The 21412-nt window shown below is 42.8% G+C and overlaps 1 protein-coding gene across 3 annotated transcripts in view; it reads left to right on the top strand.

Moving 5' to 3' along the window:
- The window catches only part of LOC115459096 (AMP deaminase 3-like), a 99147-nt gene extending 78809 nt beyond the window's left edge, over positions 1-20338 (top strand). For all 3 annotated transcript variants that reach the window (XM_030188961.1, XM_030188960.1, XM_030188962.1), the window contains 5 exons: positions 6288-6451; positions 10801-10921; positions 16694-16867; positions 18367-18477; positions 18938-20338. In XM_030188961.1, the coding sequence (XP_030044821.1) occupies positions 6288-6451; positions 10801-10921; positions 16694-16867; positions 18367-18477; positions 18938-19111 (744 nt within the window). In that variant the 3' untranslated portion in view covers positions 19112-20338. The remainder of the gene's footprint in view (positions 1-6287; positions 6452-10800; positions 10922-16693; positions 16868-18366; positions 18478-18937) is intronic.
- Positions 20339-21412: the final 1074 nt, after the last annotated feature.

Below are 21412 nucleotides of genomic sequence, written 5' to 3'. Positions count from 1 at the left end.
GTTTCCAGTTCAGTGGTTTATTGGTATTTATTCCCAGTATGCTGATATCCTAGATCCCTTCCCCCACCCCCAATTTTTTAAAATAAACCCCTTAATAACAAATTCAAACTTTCACCTCAGTCATTTATGTTAAGGCAGCCAAATCCTAAACAAAACCTTATTACAAAAGCATTATCTGACTTTCAGGAAACTTTATGTGGCCCTTTTACTAAGCTGTACTAAAAAGTGTCCTGCACTTTGACTAGCGCGTGGGTTTCACATGCACTGAGACCACTTTTAGTGTGGCTGTAAAATGGTCACATTTCTTATTTCCCTCATTAATGGCTATGTGCTAATTTCCCAATTGGCCCATGGTCATTAGCACAGGAGCCCTTACAACACCTATTATCTAGGTGGTAAGGGCTCCCATGCTAACCATGTGCTAATCGGTTAGCGTGCGGCGATGTAGTGTATAACTGATTAGTGCTGGGCACGCCTACTCTCCGCCCCAACACCAAAAAATATAAATTATTTTTTAGAGCATGGGAAGTGTGCGTCAATCCAAAAATTACCACGGGATGCCTGAGTGTGTCCCACGGTAGTGGTTTTTAGCCTGTAGTATGCACACGTTAGTGCTTACCGCAGCTTAGTAAAAGGGCCACTTCATTTTAAGAGTATGCAAGGGTGTTAGGTTTTCTTTTTCATTTTCATTTAGTGGTATGGATAAAACAAAAATAAGCACAAAAGGGCCTTCAGGACTGGATCAATCAAGAATCTTTAATAAACAGACCCTACACGGGCTGTGTTTCAGCGCGCATGCGCCTGGGGTCAAATGCAGTCAGATCTTTTAAAAAGGTCACGGATATGACTTATCTTCAAATGAAAACTCTGAAATGCAATGAACTGTACATGGTGCTGCATTCTGAAACACCGCATCCAGAGAAATGTCCTCTTTTCTCAGAGCTTCTGGGAGCAGTTATATGAAGTCCACAGCAGCAAACCCTAGGGTGCCCCATTGCTCTCCTGGTATGTCTGGGGCACCAGTCTGCTAAAAAATGCTGGCCCCGCCTACATCCCAATGGCTTGATTTTATACGTTTTAAATGTGTACGTTTTTTAAAATGGCCTGAAAAGATTAAACACACAGAGCACAAAACATTGTTACAAACGGTATTTTTGAAAATAAAGGCTTGACATTTTTCAATTTTGAAAATGGTCATGTTTTTTATTCATATTTTGGATGTTAAGCACAAAATCTCCAAAGTCCAGCTTGGATGTCATATCGAAAATGCCCCTCCATGTGTACACAAATAGGCAGACAGACAAAGCAAATACATAAGCAACTTTTTGAGAAAAACAAGTGCTAAAATTGTAAGCAGTGATGTTAACCAGGGCTCACGCTTGAGACAGAATCTGTAAACCAGCTATATCTGTCCACACCAGACATCACCGCAGAGACCCAGGCAAAGGTATCAGCCTGCCTATCCGACATTGCTGCCTGGATGTCCAACCGCCACCTGAAACTGAACATGTCCAAGACCGAGCTCATCGTCTTTCCACCAAAACCCACGTCTCCTCTTCCTCCACTTTCTATCTCAGTTGATAACACCCTCATCCTCCCCATCTCATCTGCCCGCAACCTCGGAGTCATCTTTGACTCCTCCCTCTCCTTCTCTGCGCATATCCGCAGACTGCCAAGACCTGCCGCTTCTTCCTCTTTAACATCAGCAAAATTCGCCCTTTCCTCTCTGAACACACCACCCGAACTCTCGTCCATGCTCTCATTACCTCTCGCCTTGACTACTGCAACTTACTTCTCACTGGCCTCCCACTTAGCCATCTATCCCCCCTTCAATCTGTTCAGAACTCTGCGGCACGTCTCATATTCCGTCAAAACCGATTTACTCATATCACCCCTCTCCTCAGGTCACTTCACTGGCTTCCAATCAGATACCGCATTCAATTCAAGCTTCTCCTTCTTACCTACAAATGCATTCAGTCTGCTGCCCCTCACTACCTCTCCTTCCTCATCTCCCCCTATGTTCCCGCCCGTAACCTCCGTTCACAGGACAAATCCCTCCTCTCTGTACCCTTCTCCAACACCGCCAACTCCAGGCTCCGCTCCTTCTGCCTCGCCTCACCCTATGCTTGGAACAACCTTCCTGAGCCCTTACGCCAAGCCCCCTCCCTGCCCATCTTCAAGTCTTTGCTTAAAACCCACCTCTTCAATGCTGCATTCGGCACCTAACTCTTACCGTTCACTATATCCAGACTGCCCCAATTTGACCGCCCCTATCGGACTATCCGTTCACTTGTAAGCTCCTTGACCAGGGACCGTCCCTCTATGTTAAATTGTACAGCGCTGCGTAACTCTAGTAGCGCTTTAGAAATGTTAAGTAGTAGTACTACTACTACTATTTAGCATTTCTATAGTGCTACAAGGCGTACGCAGCGCTGCACAAACATAGAAGACAATCCCTGCTCAAAGAGCTTACAATCTAATAGACAAAAAATAAATAAAGTAAGCTAATTAAATCAATTAATGTGAACGGGAAGGAAGAGAGGAGGGTAGGTGGAGGCGAGTGGTTACAAGTGGTTACGAGTCAAAAGCAATGTTAAAGAGGTGGGCTTTCAGTCTAGATTTAAAGGTGGCCAAGGATGGGGCAAGACGTAGGGGCTCAGGAAGTTTATTCCAGGTGTAGGGTGCAGCGAGACAGAAGGCGCGAAGTCTGGAGTTGGCAGTAGTGGAGAAGGGAACAGATAAGAAGGATTTATCCATGGAGCGGAGTGCACGGGAAGGGGTGTAGGGAAGGACGAGTGTGGAGAGATACTGGGGAGCAGCAGAGTGAGTACATTTATAGGTTAGTAGAAGTTTGAACAGGATGCGAAAACGGATAGGGAGCCAGTGAAGGGTCTTGAGGAGAGGGGTAGTATGAGTAAAGCGACCCTGGCGGAAGACGAGACGGGCAGCAGAGTTACAGTAGTTACAGTAGTAGTAGTAAACTGTGTTTTCAAATTGGAATGCTGGGATTTTTTTTGACTCATAGTTCACTCCTCTGGACAATGCTTCTGAGGTACACTCATACTAATTCAGCTAGCCTCATGGCTTTCCCAGTCAGATTTCTGGCATTCAGTATTTTTTTGTTAATTTCCCATTATTCGTGTCATGTTTAAATGCTGGTCATGGTTCATGTTGAAGGGCTTTTCTGTTTGTCATGCCTATGCATGACTGCTGGGTCTCTTAAGAAGAATTCAAGCAGTACTGTCTTTCTTGCCATATTTTCTCACCCATGAACAAAAATAGTACACCTCTGTACATTGCCACAGTTTTGTCTGTCTGTCACTCTTTTGTCTGTCTTTTGTTCTGATGATTTGCATTGTGTAATGAAAATTATTACAATGGCCCTCGCAAGAATCCAAAGGAAAGTTGATCTGCAGTCTTTGTCTCTGGGTATGTGTGTTATATGGGGGGGGGGGGGGGTGGCAAAGGTTGATTCTATATTGCCTTGTGTGCTTTTGGAAAGCAGCCTGGCTTTGTTAAAATGGCCTTATTTCAACATTTGTCATGGTTTGCAGAAATTGCCATCATAAATAGCCTTTGAGCACATCAGTGCCCACTGAGTGTGGTAGATGGCCACACTGCAGTCTACCCATCTGAGAAGTTAAATTGCTTTGCCCAGCTCACACTTTTTCTGTACTAATGCATTGGCATTGCCCCAAAGTGATTCTATTGATTCTTAGGGGAGGAATAATGTTACACCGCAAATGGCTGGTGCTGGGATAAGGGAGAGGGGTAATGAGCCACCTTCTTGGAAAGAGTTTACATGAAAAGTCTGAGAGACCATATTGTTTTTCTTGGAAAACATAGCAGATAGTGTATTGACTTGGGGTCTAAAAGATAACAACGATCAAAATGATATTGTGGGATGAGCAAAAGAGGAGGCTGAACAGATATACCCTGAGGTGGCATTGTCATGGAAAATAAGAGGGAGCAGATGGTGTGCTCATGCTTGAGGGGGGAGGGAAGATAGAATGATGACTGACTTAGGAGGTATCTCTGCTGACACATGACTGATGTTGCAGGATTTAGACTTTCTCCTACCTTTCCCTCAGGCAGAAAGGGGACCTGTAGTAGCTCAGACAAATGGTGGGAGGGGGAGAAAAACAGGGATAGAGGGCAAATCTTATACACTCATGGAAAGACAACTGATATGCCCCAGTGTGGCAATGCTTATGTTCTTACGTTATTTCCTTATAATGCAAAAGTTATTTGATTGTAGATATTCTTAGATGATCTGTAGGGCACGTAGAAAGATACAGAGTATGACAGTAAATGAAGCCTGTACAGCCTGCATGGCTTAGTATTTCCCTCTGATGCAGCACTTTAGAGCAGTGCATTTCAACCCTCTCCTGGAGATGCACCTAGCCAGTTGGGTTTTCAGGCATACCATAACGAATATTCATGAGATAGATGTGTATATACTGGATGTCCCCAAAAATATATATATATATATTTACAGGGGTCAATATTCAATCCATGGTGGTAAATGGCTGCTAAGCTGCTTCCAGCTGTGAGCTGAACTAATCCCAGATGTTCAGTGCCAAGGCATGTGCAGCTACTGGCACTGAATATCCACATGTCCACCAACTCGGAAATTAACCAGTCCCTGGTCAATATTTAGACTGGTGCCTGGTTAACCCACTGCATAGACAGCTATTTTGCTATCCTAACCTTATGCTGTTACTTGGACAATTAGCAGAGTGAAAATCGCTGCTAACCAACTAAATTGATGCTCTGTCCTAACTCTGCCTCCGTTTCCCCCCCCCCCCTACCCCAACAACCTATCATCATCTCATCGTGACTTTTTGGAAGTATCCTGTTGGCTCACTACTGTTTTGCTTCTGATCACTGTTCATAGTGTTTCACATTCTTCCACCTTGGTGGTTGATCCTTACTTGCATCTAACCTAGCCAGTTAGGGGATGACTGGTTAGCAGACATATTCAGCAGCACAAACTGGTTAAGTGCCAGTGAATACTAGGTTCTGGCTCACTCAGTTGGGTTTTAAGATAAATCCTTTTGAATATCGATAGAGCTGGTGCAACACGGTAAGTGGGGTAAGCATGGCAGGGGGGTACCAATGTTCAGGGGGCACTAAAAGCTGCTTATCCATTGTGTTGATCCTGGTTTTAGCCCTCCTCAACTGCCCTGTACTTGCTAGTCATTAGCAGAGTGACAGGAGCATCTCTTTTGCTGCTGCTGCTCTGCCTTTCCTCAAACAGCTGTGGCTGCCAGCACTGCATACTTCTCTGAATCTAAGATTAACTACTTCCTCTCCTGCCTGCTTAAACCATGCTGAATATTGGCCCCTTAGTATTTCATACAGCAGTAGCGTACATAGGTTGGCTGCCACCCGGGATGGGCTGCTGCTATGGACCCCCTGGCACATCACCCACCTCCTTCCCTGAAGTGTATTACCCATCTCCCCCCCGAAGCACATTATCCTCACCATCTGGGGGTGCACAGAGCAGTCGTACGGCTGTTGGCACCACCAGTTCCCTGCCCTGGAACAGAAAGTAACGTCAGAGGGGGCAGGGAACCAGTGGAACCGATAGCTGCATGACTGCTCTGTGCACTCCCTTGCTGCCTGCACCCATGGCAGACTGTTTCCTCTGCCCAACCTTATTACGCTACTGTCGTACAGTATAGCATTTTTATGGAATACATAAAACTTTCATTACTGGTGAGTCATGCTGTGCAGCTTTTCATGGTTTTGGTAACACAATGATGTCTTTAATTGCCAGCAGGAGTGTTCAGGGGTGCGCAGCACCATCTTTCTTATGTCTGTTGGCGTTTTAACGAATTGCCACCAGATAACACCTCCTATCCCCTAGTGCCCTCAGTGACTTTCTGTTCACTTAATTACCAGAAATACTACGCTGATGGCATTTTAATGTCATTTGCAGCTCTGCTGCTTCCGGGGATCTCTGCAGAACAGCAGACAGTGTGTGTCACTAAGAAATGGTTCTGATTCTACTCTGCTGGCCCCTGGTGGAAACTCCAGTGATTTACAGGCAGCTATTGTGCATCCAGTAATCAGGCCAAACTCTCTATAGAGTGCTGGTGTTTTTAGAGAGCTTATATATTGCAGCAGTGAGAGAGATCCACCAATAGGCATGAGGAGGAGTGGTAGTTTAATAGCTGTGGGTTGGGTTTTTTTGTACATATTATTACTTTCTTTAATATCTGCTGTATATTGGGCAGCTCTAGCATCCTGAGGAAGTTAATGAGAACATTTTTCTGTTGTAGGTGACAGGATTTGACAGTGTTGATGATGAATCTAAGCATAGTGATCACATGTTTTGCAATAAGAGTCCGTGCCCTGATGTTTGGATTATTGAGCAGAATCCCCCGTACAGCTACTATCTCTATTATATGTATGCAAACATTATGATCCTCAACAATCTTCGGAAGTAAGTAGTGCTTGGAAGAATTAGTGCATAAGTACATAAGTGCAGTCTTCCCACCTGTCTGTAGTTTTGCCATTACATCTGGGGAAAGTGAGGAAGGGTTCACGGAAACTAAATTTTAATATTCACAGAGATAAAACCAGATAGAAATGGCTCTTGGCTGATTAAATCACTTGTGCAGGGTATATGCTGATATTCAGCTACCCTTAACTGGTTAGTGCCACTGAGTATCACCACAGACCACAACAGTACAAGTCATCTATTTTATGGATGGTCCAGGGGGTGCAGTTAAGTGCTAATATTCAGCACGTAACTGCCTAAGGGCCTCTTTTATCAAGCTACGCTAGTGGTTTCCGCGCAGCAAAGCCGACGGAGCCCATTCAGAGTGAATGGGCTTTGTCAGCATTATCACAGTGGGAGCTGCTTGCATGGTTTGATAAAAGAGGCCCTAAGTTAAGCGTGCATATCGGACTGCATAGAAGTCAGCCCTATCTTTATGCGGTATTGCTAAGGCAATTACTTGCTGAATACTGCACTGAACAGCGTAAAAGAGAGCTGGCTGCATAAACCTGGATTTTCAGTGCCAATGCCTGGACATGGCCTGGCATTGAATATCGAGGAATAACACTGGCAGCAACTAAAAAGTGTTTACTGGCACTGGAAGAATATTCAGCTTTATGAGTCTCCCAGGCTTTAAATATGTTGAGGAGCATAATCGAATGGGGCGCCCAAGTTTTCCTGAGGGCGTCCTCGCAAAGGGGCGGGGAAACACGTATTATTGAAACAAGATGGGCATCCATCTTTCGTTTCGATAATACAGTCAGGGACACCCAAATTTCAACATTTAGGTTGACCTCAGAGATGGTCGTCCCCGGTTTTCAGCGATAATGTAAACCGAGGACGCCCATCTCAGAAATGACCAAATCCATGCCATTTGGTCATGAGAGGACCCAGCATTCAGAGTGCACTGGTCCCTCTGACATGCTAGGAAACCAACCGGGCACTCTAGGGGGCACTGCAATGGACTTCAGAAATTGCTCCCAGGTGCATAGCTCCCTTACCTTGGGTGCTGAGCCCCCCCCCCCAAACCCACTCCCTACAACTGTACACCACTACCATAGCACATAGGGATGAAGGGGGGGGCACCTATATGGGGGTACAGTGGGTTTCTGGTGGGTTGTGAAGGGCTCACATTTACCACCACAAGTGTAACAGGTAGGGGGGGATGGGCCTGGGTCCGCTACCTGACGTGCACTGCACCCACTAAAACTGCTCCAGGGACCTACATACTGCTGTCAGGGAGCTGGGTATGACACTTGAGGCTGGCAAAAAATATTTTAAAAGTTTTTTTTAGGGTGGGAGGGGGTTAGTGACCACTGGGGGAGTAAGGAGAGGTCATCTCCGATTCCCTCCAGTGGTCATCTGGTCAGTTCGGGCACCTTTTTGAGGCTTGGTCACAAGAAAAAATAGACCAAGTAAAGTCGGCCAAGTGCTCGTCAGGGATGCCCTTCTTTTTTCCTATATCGGCCGAGGACGCCCATGTGTTAAGCACGCCCCAGTCCCGCCTTCACTACGCTTCCGACATGCCCTCATGAACTTTGGTCGTCCCCACGACGGAAAGCAGTTGAGGACGCCCAAAATCGGCTTTCGATTATGCCAATTTGGGCGACCCTGGGAGAAAGACACCCATCTTCCGATTTGTGTAGAAAGATGGGCGCCCTTCTCTTTCGAAAATAAGCCTGTTAGTTTCTAGCCTGGGGCATTTTCAGGAGTAGATTCTAAATAGCGCAGGGGTAGCAGCAAATCACAGTCTATGCTGCATAATATGTAACCATAATACTGCAATGAGGACAAAAGATTTCTATAAAATGCATGCTTACAAGGGACAGAGATTTGATTACCTCAAGAGACCAAATGCCTTCAAAGTGTCTTCTTTCTCTGGAGATAATAGACATCTGAGTCACAAGTTCAGTAAGTTTGTATGGAAATTGGAGCTCCATTCCCTGCATTCTTCCTACAATACTATACCAAATGCTCTCATGCCTTTAATATGCAGGCAGCATGAAAAGTTACTAAGGATGAGCACAGGAAGCATTTTCCATCAAACTTTACTATTACTATACAAATGGCATATCAGAATCTAACAGTAGAAAAAATGTTCAAATCTAGTACTTCTGACAAACTGATACAGCACAGGGCAGTATTTATTTATGAAAAATGTAATATACCACTGGTCCAGGAGATGCCTTCTTTCTATCAATTACAACATGTGAGATATATATTACATATTTGCATGGTTTGACACTAAAAGTTCTGATCGCTATCTAACCCAACAGGAGACTGTCCTAGTATAAGATCCAAATGTTGTTTCATTTTTAAACTGTAATTCTAACAAGGCACTGGGGACATAGGTATTAGTGAGATATCTCAATTGCATGACCAGATCTCCTAGGATGTGTTCTGGAGCACTTTATTACTTCAGCCATGAGTCAAATAAAAGGTTCACCTTGATCCTGGTCTTCTGAGTGAGTGTAACTCATGGCTGGGAACATCTTCTCTTACTGAATTCACAGATCAAATATGACTTGACAAAAATTAGCCATTAACAAAAATTAGCAAATGACCCTTTATCGCCACCTGTATTGTAATGCTAACACACTAACTGATTAGCGCAGAAATACCCACTGCCCCCCAAACATGTCCCCTAAGCCAAAAAATTTTGTGCGTGGGTAGCAAGCGCACATTTAAAACTTACTGTGGGAAGCCTCAGAGTAGTGCTTATGGCACCTTAGTAAAAGGACCCCTTAATAAAAGGACCCCTTAGTTTTTGATGTGGGGTATTTGTACCTCGCAGGAGCTGTCCAGAGCTTAGTGCTGAACAGCAGTGGAACATGTATTACAATAAACGCCAGGATTTATTGGTGATTCCTGTTTTTTGTGTGTGTTTTTTTTTACAATTTTTATTTTGCCGCATGTCCATTTTTGTCAAAAATTTTAAAAAGGCCTTTTTAACAGGTGCGCTGAAAAATGATTCTGTGCGCGACCAAAACACGCGTCTACACTAGCACAGGCCATTTTTCAATGTGCCTTTGTAAAAGGGCCCCTTAGAGTTTCATTTTCAAAGCACATAGACTTACAAAGTTACATGAGTTACTCTGGGGCTTATTTTCAAAACAGAAAAATGTCCAAATAGTGTCATAAAACACCATTTGGACGGATTTTTTCTCAAAATATCCAAATCAGTATTTTCGAAACCTAATTTGCAGACATTTATCTATGCATTTCATCTGCAATATGTCCAAATCACAAAGGGGCATATTGGGGGTGTTGTGGAGGCAGGATTAAGGCAGGTCATAATGGAACAAAACAAAAACGTCTGGGGCAAAACCATTAATGTTTTGGTCTAGTCCTGTTTTTATAACAAATAAGGCACAAAAATGTGCCCTAAGTGAACAGATGACCACTGGAGGGAATCAGGGATGAGCCCCTTTACTCCCCCAGTGGTCACTTGCCCCCTCCCATCCCCCCAAAATGTGAATAAAAATAGTACTCACCAGCCTCTATGACAGCCTCAGATGTTATAGCTAGGTTCATTAGAGTAGCATGTAGATCCATGGAGTAGTGTAATGGTTGGTGCATTGCACTGTAAATAGATTGACCCAGCCCATACCTCTTCCTAGCCTGTTACACTTGTGGTAGAAGCTGTGAGCCCCCCCAAACTCACCAGAAACTCATTGTACCCACATATAGGTGCCCCCTTCTCCCATAAGGACTATTGTAGTGGTGTACAGTTGGGGGTAATAGGTTTTGGGTGGGTTTTGGAGGGCTCAATAGACAAGATAAAGGGGCAACAGTGAGATGTGTACCTGGGAGTATTTATATGAGGCCCACAGCAGTGACCCCTAGGGTGCCCTATTGCTCTCCTGGGATGTCTGGGGGGACCAGTCTGCTAAAAAGTGCTGACCCTTCCTACACATCCTAATGGCTTCATTTTCTATGTTTTTCACTTGTACATTTTTTTCTGAAAATGTCCTGAAAAGATAAACACACAGACCTTGTTAACAATGGTATTTTTGAAAAACAAAATAGACATTTTGTGGTTTTGAAAATGGCCATATTTCCTATTCGAATTTTGGACATTTAGCATAAAAATCACATCGAAAATGCCCCTCTATGTAACTTTGTAAGTCTAATGTACACTTTAATAATAAAATTCTGCATGATTATAACATTTTTCTAAAGCATGAGTGGATTGTTGCTGGAGTTTTCTTGACCTTAGCTTAGGCCTACAGTGCTGCTGAATCCTGGTCTGGTTTAGGATCTCACTTCTGGATTTGCTCCCTGTTCTGCAGGGAGAGAGGGATGAGCACCTTCCAGTTCCGACCACATTGTGGGGAAGCCGGTTCCATTACTCACCTGGTGTCAGCCTTCCTGACAGCTGACAACATCTCACATGGACTAAACCTGAAGAAGGTATGACTGCTGTCATGTGCAGAATGAAATCTGTGGTCTTTGCCATTTTTGGAATTGTTCATATCACATTTGTTTTTTTCCCAGGCTTTGAGAGATAGTCACAAGGCTAACATTTTTAGATAAAAATGAATTTCCAGATGATGTAAAGGCCACTGTAGGGTAAAACAGTGACTGCATATATCCTCACAAATTCCTTTTCTGAGTAAAAGATAGGAACAACTGTTACACCCATGGGATCCACATTTAAGTTATTTCGCCTACTCTGTGCAAAATGTTTTTTTTTAAATAGGTTCCATCCTCATCGAGGAGGATGAGAATGGAGTAGGGACCTTTGGATTTGGCAAGGAACAGGTCATTACAGACTTTAGTGAGTGCCGTTTCTGTCAAGTGTAGAGGGCGAAAGCCAGATTGAAGCGGATTGAGGATGGCATGAGAGGAGAGAAAATCAAGGCAGCGGCTGTGAACGGCGCGTTCAAGTAGTAGTAGTAGTATTCTCTTAGGAATAAAGAGGGCAGTTTTATAACAGAGTGTCTGTTATGCTATGCTACAAGTTTATCTTTCTGGGCAGACTGGATGACTAAACAGGTCTTTATCTGTCATCATCTACTTGTGTTACTATGGGGCTCATTTTCAAAAGAGAAACACATCACAAAAAACATCCAAATTGATATATTGAAAACCAATTTTTAGATGTTTTTCTATGAAGTCTGTCAGAAGTGCGTTCAGATCACATGGTGGCATATTGGAGCATGTTAAGGGCAGGATTTGGACATTCCTAAGACTTGGTTGTTTTTCAGCCATAATGGAACAAAATGAAAATGTCCAAGACTAAACCTAAGATGTTTTGAGCTAGACCTGTTTTTAGAACAAATGAAGTACAAAAAGGTGCCCTAAATGACCAGATGACCACTGACACCCCCCCCCCAAATGTGATTAGAAACATTACTTACCAGCCTCTATGCCAGGCTCAGATGTTATACTTAGGTCCATTACAGCAGTATGCAGATCCCTGGAGAGGTGGTGGGTGGAGTGCCCAAACCTCCTCCTACCTGTTACACTTGTAGTGGAAACTGTGAGCCCTCCAAAACTCACCACAAACCCACTGTACCCACATATAGGTGCCCCGATCACCCATAAGGGCTATTGTAATGTTGTAAAGTTGGAGGTAATGGGTTTCGGGTGGGTTGTGGGGGCTCAGCAGACAAGATAAGGGAGCAATGGCGAGATGTGTACCTGGGAGCATTTATTTGAAGTCCACTGCAGTGCCCCCTAGGGTGACCCACTGATCTCCTGGGATGTCTGGGGGACCAATCTAGTAAAAATGCTGGCTCCTCCTACATCCCAATGGCTTGATTTTCTACGTTTTTCATTTGGACGTTTTTCTTTTTAAAAAATGGTCCAGAAAAAAGCACAAAACCTTGTTCAAAATAGTATTTAAAAAAAAAAAAAGATAAGACGTTTTTTCTTTTTTTGAAAATGACCTTATTTTCTATTCAGATTTTGGACTTTTTGTGCAAAACATCCAAAGTTGGACTTAGATGTCATATTGAAAATGCCCCTCCATGTTTCTATGACTGAGGGGGCAAAAAAGCACCGATTTTATAAAGACACCTTAAGTGTGTATTCAGTGATGCCCCTAGATCCTGCCAGTCTTCAAGACATCCACTCCCTCAATGTCAAGCTCTCCCAGGTTGCAACTTTACTGACAATAAATTAAAGCAAAATCCGGAGAAATCTAAAGCCCTCTTGTTTTCAGACCCACCTCTCATGACACTTCCTACACCACTTCTACTCTGTGATGTGCAAGCCCCACTTGTTCCCACTATAAGACCGCTCGGAATTCTACTTAAACATGCCTTCAACTTCCAGCACAAATGTCCTCAATGATTAAACGTTGCTTCTTTAAACTATGTTTGATTCAATCAATTAGATCACTTCTCCATCCCCCAGCTCCTCAAATACTGGTCTATTCTCTTGTCCTCACCCAAATAGATTACCTTAACTCATTGTATAAGGGTCTAGGCAAAAAGACTTACACCACATACAGCTAATTCAAAATGCCTCTATCAAACTGATCACAGGTTCAAAGAAATTTGATCATGCCACCCCTCTTCTTAAAGGTGCGCATTGGTTGCCAGTCTCCCACAGAATCACCTATAAGATTCTTCTCCTAGTTTTTAAAATCAAGAGCTCTGGTTCCCCTTTTTTCTTTGCACGTGTCCTGACTCCTTATTCTCCATCATTTGCTCTACGTTCATCCCAACAGCATTTCCTGGTTAAGCCCTCATTCTGACAAATTAGGTATGATAACACACATCATTTTATTTTTTTCAGTCATTGGCTCCACCTTATGGAGTGCCCTACCCCTTCATCTTAGACTGCAGATCTCCTTAGCAAAATTTAAATCTGATCTTAAAACATTTATTTTTGAAAAAACATTTATACTCTCTTGAGGCTGTCATTGAGCTGAGTTTGCTGGCCAACTCAGATTTGCTTCTTTAACCCCTCGTTGTCTCCTACTACTGTCAGTCTTTCCTGTCATTTATTTTAGTTCCAATTTCACCCTCCTATACTGTTCTCTTGCCCTATCTCTCTCTCTCCCTCTATTATCTCTAGAATTGTAAGCCGCTCAGATATTTGATGTGCAGGGTAGCAAGTGTTTAATAAACTTGGAAACGTATATACTAGCAGAAATCGTGCAGATATCACAGGTAAAACAAACTTGTGTAAACAGGTAAAACAAACCAGCTCAAGAGTAAGTATAAATGCATGCATGTACAATAATTATAATCACATGTATTTTATAAAATATGTGTGTAAATTGAGACTCCATCCAAGCTGTGTCCAAACTCTGGCCTAGAATATGCACACACAAGTACATATAATCTTGCCATCACATGGACTTTCTAAGATGCAGATTGGGAAAAGGGGTGTGGAATGGGTGGATTGTGGGCATTCTAAAAGATATGGGCCCTGTTTACTCAACCATGCTAGAGGCATGTTAGCAATTTTATTGTGTGCTAAGAATTAGCATGCGCTGTGTAGCCACCACAATATTCCTATGGGGTGCCTACAGTTAGCACAGCTAATTTTGTGCATGCATTAAAAACGCTTGCACACCTTAGTAAACAGGGCCCTATGTGCAATGTTACAGAGCACACCCAATCAAGAATCTAACACTTTAAATAACGAAAGACTGTGTCTTACCTCCAAGCTAAAAGACTCCACACAATGAAAACCTGAAACTAAAAGCTACAGTGGCTTTACAGTGGATGACTTTGTGCCACACTTGGAGTGACACCTGATGTCATAACACCACAGAGAAGCTAATTCCTAAGGAGTTTATCAAATTTGAAAGGCTTAAATTCTTCTAAAATTTTACATCAAAAGCATTTATTTGGAGCACTCTATGTAACACATAAATTATTATGCAAGATCATAACTGCATTACTTGCAATTGCAGTAGACACACACACAAAAGAATAGAAAGAGTAGTCCCCCTTCTCCACCCCCCACTAGGACTACTTTACAATCCCTGGTGGTCTAGTGCTGTTGTCAGGATAGGAGCGATGCCCCAGTCATGGCAGCCAGTTTCAGAGCAGAGCCAGGGGACCGCTGCTGCCCCAACTACACTCCTAGACCACCAGGAATTGTAAGATAGGCCCATGGGAGGCTACAGATGGAAGGGGGAAGGCACTCAGGAGTTCCAGGAGGAGGAGCAACTCCTGGAGGGGAGGGAGACAAATGGAACAAAGTGCAAATTTGATCTTCCACTGAAAACCCATAGTCATTTTTGGCAGAAAATTAAAATAACCTTTCAGCTGAAACTGAGAAGAAAAAGAAATTTGGGTTGGTTTCGGTGCCAAAATTGAAACGGAAATTCAGTTGGCCTCTAGAAGGGATCATAACTCCTGAAGTGTATATCACCTTGAACATATTTTGTGGGCTCTTATTTCTGTAAAAGTGAATGAAGTTGGCCACTAGATGGTGGTAGAAACTAAATAATGACTAAATTCTTGCCAGCCAATGATTGTCATTGCAGTCTGTTTTAAATAGCTGTCTGAGCTGCTAATGTTGCTGGTTTCTTGATATAAAGCACATTATGATGCTGCAGTTTGTGAGATGTCATTTCATGTGTTCAAGACAGAGACCAGAAAGTTTTGTGAGTCAGTGGCAGAAAAATAATTTCAACACATGATCCCCGATCCTGGAGAAGTACAAAGGTTAAAAATAGAAATATAGAAAAATGTAGACAGATAAAGACCATGTGGTCTATCCAGTCTGCCCATCCATGCCGTCTACACTCCCTATCGCTCCCTTAGAGATCTTATGTACTTGTCCCAAGCTCTCTTGAATTCAGACACTGTTTTCGTCTAAACCACTTCCACAAGGAGGCCGTTCCACAAAACCTTTATTACCTTGCACAAATTCCCATTGCTATGTCTCCATTAAGCAACAACAGTCTCTTCCTGGAATATTCCAAAAATCCACTTCGGGAATTTCTGCATAAGGGGCTGGTGGGCTTTCTCTCCACGGACGATCCAATGCAATTCCACTACACTAAGGTCAGTATGGCAGAGCTCACCTAGAGACATAGGGACGTGGTTACGAGTGGAGGAGTGGCCTAGTGGTTAGCGTAGTGGACGTTGGTCCTGGGGAACTGGGTTTGATTCCCACCGCAGGCACGGGCAGCTCCTTGTGATTCTGGGCAAGTCAGTTAACCCTCCATTGCCCCAGGTACAAATAAGTACCTGTATATAATATGTAAGCCGCATTGAACCTGCTATGAGTGGGAAAGCATGGGGTACAAATGCAACAAAAAAAAAACTCCACCCTTTCCGTGAAGAAGCATTTCCTCAGGTTACTTCTGAGTCTATCCCCATTCACCTTCATCCTATGCACCCTCATTCCAGAGCTTCTTTCAATTGAAAGAGACTCACCTCCTGTGCATTTATGCCATGTAGGTATTTAAATGTCTCAATCATATCTCTCCTCTCCCGTCTTTCTTCCAAAGAATACATAGTGAGAGCTTTAAGTCTGTCCCCATAGACTTTATTATGACCGGTGGACATGTTAGTAGCCGCCCTCTGCACCAATTCCATCCTGTTTATATCTTTTTGAAGGTGTGGTCTCCAGAATTGTACACCATATTCTAAATGAGGTCTCAGCAGAGTCTTATACAGAGTCATCATTAACTCCTTTTTCCTACTGGCCATTCCTCTCCCTATGCTCCCATGCATCCTTCTAGCTTTCGCAGTCACCTTTTCTACATGTTCGGCCACCGTAAGATCATCACATCTGATCACACCCAAGTCCTGCTCCTCTTTCGTGCAAAAAAACTTCAGCCCCTAAACTGTACCGTTCCTTTGGATTTTTGCAGCCCAAATGCATGACCCTGCATTTTTTAGCATTAAATTTAATGTGCCAAATTCCAGACCATTCCTCTAGCTTCGCCAAGTCTTTTTCATGTTATCCACACCATAAGGGGTGTCTACCATATTGCAGATTTTGGTATCGTCTGCAAAAATGCAAACCTTACCAGACAGCCCTTCAGCTATTAATCTAGCTCAATTATTTCTTGCTCATCAGTTTTTTATCTTTAATGGTGTAAAATTTCAATTCAAAATAAAAGAGAAAAGAACTCCATGTAATGATAAGATAGGTTAACACACAACAAACTCATTCAACCATTAAAAACTCGTTATCACACTTCAGAGTTTGCTGTGTGTGCCCATTGATTCCTTAATAACAGTTTGTGCTCTTCTTTTACAGAGTCCAGTTCTCCAGTACCTTTATTACCTTGCACAAATTCCCATTGCTATGTCTCCATTAAGCAACAACAGTCTCTTCCTGGAATATTCCAAAAATCCACTTCGGGAATTTCTGCATAAGGGGCTGGTGGTCTCTCTCTCCACGGACGATCCAATGCAATTCCACTACACTAAGGTCAGTATGGCAGAGCTCACCTAGAGACATGGTTACAAATCAGAGGTACCAGACTCTGCTGCAAGGACGTAAGAATAGGGGATATGAATTTGCCAGTGAATTTTATAGATCCATCGTAGATAGGCATCCAAATGCATGTGTGGGTCATGTCTCATGTCAACAATGGTCATTGTCCCACTCAGTGCTTCATTTTACTGGTTTGCACAGAAACCAGCAGTGCATGCAAATCTCTCTCATGAATATTCATTGTGGATATCCTGAAAACCTGACTGGTTGGGGTGCCTCAAGGACCAGGTTTGGGAACCACTGCCCTATACTGTCAATTAAAATGTTCTATTACGTATTGTGTTGACATTGTAATGTAAAATGCTATGCTATACTTTGTATTGTTATTTGAATATTTTTACGTCTGTAATTGTCTGTCTATTGATCATGTTTGATTTATTCTTACTGTACACTGCCTTGAGTGAATTCCTTCAAAAAGGCGGTAAATAAATCCTAATAAATATTAGCCTACTCTAATCCCTGAATAGCTTCTCTTTACTTTCCTTCTAATTATGACACAAGGACTGAAAGATTTGTTTTTTTTCACTTTCTTTTTTTTCCCCTTTTGGAGATATTAGTTTACAAAAATCATTATTTAAAAAATTTCAAGACCTATGTTGTTGCATGGATAGTTTTTCTGCCACCACAAAAGAAAATGGTCCCAGGATGCTGAAACGTTGTCTGATGTCACTGGTAGACATGCAGTGACGCAATAGAATCCAATAAAATATTCTTCTTACTATAAGTGCTGAAGGTCTCTATATAATATATATATATATATATATATATATATCATTCTCAAATTGTGCAGTGCTGTTTAAAGGCCAGTTTTTGGAGAGTTTCCATTTTGGTATATTGCTATTTCTCTTCTCAGAATTCTTTATATTTTAGAGTCACAGGGAATTGAGACATTTAAGGGGCCAATATTCAGACCACAGGAGTTAGCCTGGCTAACGCCTACAGTCCATGGTGATGCTGGATATTCAATGCCTGGCCGTTTCCAGTGACTGACATTGGTTTATTTTTAGCCGGTTTCAACATAACTGGCTAAGTAGACACTTATCTTGAAGCTGGCCAAAGATATCCCACGTTTTCAAATGGCCATATTTGGCCACTAAACCTGGGCTGAAAACCAGCAGATACCCGGCTATATCGCCTGATATAACTGGTTATACACTAGCCACTAACCGGCAGTATTCAGTGGGGTAGTCAGCTATCACCTGTTGAATATTGCTGGATAGCTGGTTATGGGATATTTAACCGGCAAGGTGCTGATCTTGGCTGGTTAAATGCTTTTGAATATGGGGGGGGGGGGGGGGGGGCAAGTGTTTAAAGCACATTTCAATGAGGTTGTATGATGATTGTAATGTTAGCAAGAACAATTGTGTTTCTAATAGCATTAGAATAAAGATTTGCTCTGGTCTGACATTATTTTGTATTGTGGACTTCCACAGGAAGCACTCATGGAAGAATATGCGATAGCTGCACAAGTGTGGAAACTCAGCACCTGTGACTTGTGTGAAATTGCCAGAAACAGTGTCCTGCAAAGCGGATTATCAGACAAGGTAAAAAGTATTTTCTTGCACTGAAATAATGAGATTTTCCAAACAAAACAGAAACAGATAATAGGAGTTTAGGAATAGTTGATCGTAAACTGCAAATGCAAGATCTCCTTTAAATTGAAAAAAAAAAAACCCAAAAACCTAAGAGATTTCTAACATGCATTTAAGCCTTCTGAATTTCCATATGTACTAACCAACTTAAACAGATACTATACATAGAACCTTACTCTCCAAGCTATTTACATGCTCCAAAAATGAAAGAATTGTAACCTTTCCTTAAAAAACTCACATAAAAGGACTCGACATGACACCATGTTTTGGCTAGTGTGCCTGCATCAGGAGTCTAAAAAATATATAAACAGTGTCTTCTCTGGAAGTGTCCTGTTGATTACACTACTTTTTTTGTTTCTGACCGGTACTCGTAGTGTTCTACATTCCTCCACATTGTGGTTTTCTTCCACAGGAAAAGAAACACTTCTTGGGAGAGAACTATTTGAAAGAAGGTCCTGAAGGGAACGACATTCGTCGGACAAACGTTGCACAGATTCGAATGGCTTTCCGATATGAGACCCTATGCAACGAGTTGAGTTTCCTAGCTGACGCCATGCAATGTGAGATTACAGCTCCATCACAGTGAACATCAAGACTGAAAAGTATAGATAGATCAATGCTGGATACAAGCTTCTGCTCAGCAGTGTTTGCGTCTGACCATGATCACAACACAACCGTGAGGAGCACATGACCACTGGAAGCATATCGAATTCTCCTCGGTTATGTTGGAACGACCATGACATTGTAGAGACTTTATATGAGTATGTTTCTGGTTGTGTTGGTTGTGCCAATTAGCTTTAACATATTCTGTGTTGAAAAACATCAGAATTCGCTATTCAGGATGATTCTTTCAGGCAGGTGGAAGGTCATTGTTTAAGATGTCAGCTCCAAAAAGAGTTATCCTAAATCATAACATTCATCTACTGAGCAGTAATTGAACCTACCAATTGCATATTTTTATCTGAGCTGATATGAGTTTTAAGTCATAAACCGCCTCAGAAATCCTTCTAAAAAGTAACATCTCCAGAATCCATTCTTGTAACATGCAAAATTCTGGTCCTCAAAAACAATTGAGGGATTGCACATCTGGTATTTTACATTGAGAATACCATGAGAAAATCATATTGTTTGATTTAATGATAGATCTCATTGGCAAGTGAAGCCATAAGAGCACTTGCACTTTAATAATCGGCACTCGTTAACAGTCAGATTGGATAGAGAAGAAAGTTGTAGGGTTCTTTCACTTACAGGACAATGTTGTCATTGGTACAAAATGTACACTGTGCTTAGGCATATTATTTAGCACTTTTTCTGCATCTTTTAAATCATTATCAAGTAATATAATGAAACTAATAGTGAAAAAATAATATGCATATATTTGACTCTATAGTAATTTTTTATGGCTGATCAGTGTTTAGCTTATAATTGTATCCTAATTAACATGCTTTATTTTTAAAGTTTTAAATTATAATTGTGCTATACAAAATGCACCTTATGATGAGATAAGTACATCACTTATGCAATGTATGTCTTTGCTGACATGTTCGCCACAAGGTAGGAATTATTTGGGGGTTGCATAAGGAAGTTTCTCCCTTGACTTGAATAAGGATCCTATTTCCTACAATTGTATCTGCAAGGTTACAAGCTTTGAGTTTTGGTCCCATCAAGAAGATGTGGTCTAGTGATTAACCCATGGGATTATGAATCAGGCAGGGCCATACTGCCTGAGGGTCCTCTGCCACTGCACAGAGCACATGGAAGGCAGGGGCACCTAAATTGTTCCCCCTTCATTGCCTGTGATCAGTGGGCAGGATGGGGGGGGGGGGGGGGGGGGGGAGATTCTGGCTCGGTACAGCCCTGGAATCAGAAGGCAGCCTGAGATAAGTCCAAGATGTTCCTCTGCCACTGCTTCTCTGTGTGAACTTGGCCAATTCACTAAGGGGCCCTTTTACTAAAGCTTAGTGCACACACTTAGCATGTGCTAAGTGCCACATGCCTCGTGGTACACAGGTATAAGATAGGACATGCAGGATGTAGTGTGTGCTAATTCTGTTAGCCCACATTAAGCTTTAATGAAAGGGCCTCTATATCTCCCTAAGCTTCTAGTCAAAATATTTGGTTTTGCTGTTAATGAATCATAAAATCAAAAAATGTGCATTCTTTTGAACAAAATATTCCACACAATACTGTATGTCAGTCTACATTAAAATCCTCCAGGGACATGCATTTAACTGGAAATTGCCCCATAAGAAGGTTTATCACTTCAAACAGTGATCTCTGAGAATGAATAATGCTAGGTGGGTGCAGGAGGGAAAGGAAGACTATTTGAGTGAGGGAGAGGGAGTATCTGACAGTATTCTTTGTGCTTCATTTGGGCTTTTGACTCTGTTCTAGTTCAGATCCAGTGTCATGGGCCGCTAAGAGATGTGGCCAGGCCTGTGGTCAGAACCAGACCGCCGCAAGCCGCCCCCCCACTTGCACCACCACTCCCTCCCACCTGGCCCCTTACCTTTCTCTCTTTGTCTCCAAGTGGGGGAGGGGCCCAGGCCCGGGAAGCTGCTTCCTACATGTCTGCTCCCACGGTGTGTCCTCTCCTGCTCCTGTCCATGCCAGGACCCAGATGATTGCATTAACGCAATATTGCGCTAATACAGTCATCTGGGTCCTGGGCAGCACGCAGGAGTAGGGGGAGGCCTAGCCCCCCCCCCCCCCCTTGGAGGCTGGGTCCCGGGGAATTTTGCCTCCCCCCTGCTCCCCCCCTCGGCAGCCCTGATGCAGGTATTTCTTCCCCAATATTTTTTATATTCTTCCAGCCTAGTTGTCAGTGACAGTCAGTGTGGGGGGAGGGGGTGAGGAGAAAGAAAGCACCAGAGCTCCTTCTAGAGCC

This window comes from Microcaecilia unicolor, unplaced genomic scaffold, assembly GCF_901765095.1.
Source record: "Microcaecilia unicolor unplaced genomic scaffold, aMicUni1.1, whole genome shotgun sequence".
NCBI lineage: Eukaryota > Metazoa > Chordata > Amphibia > Gymnophiona > Siphonopidae > Microcaecilia > Microcaecilia unicolor.
The sequence above is the reverse complement of the archived record's forward strand: the minus strand, read 5'-3'. Positions and strand labels throughout refer to the sequence as shown.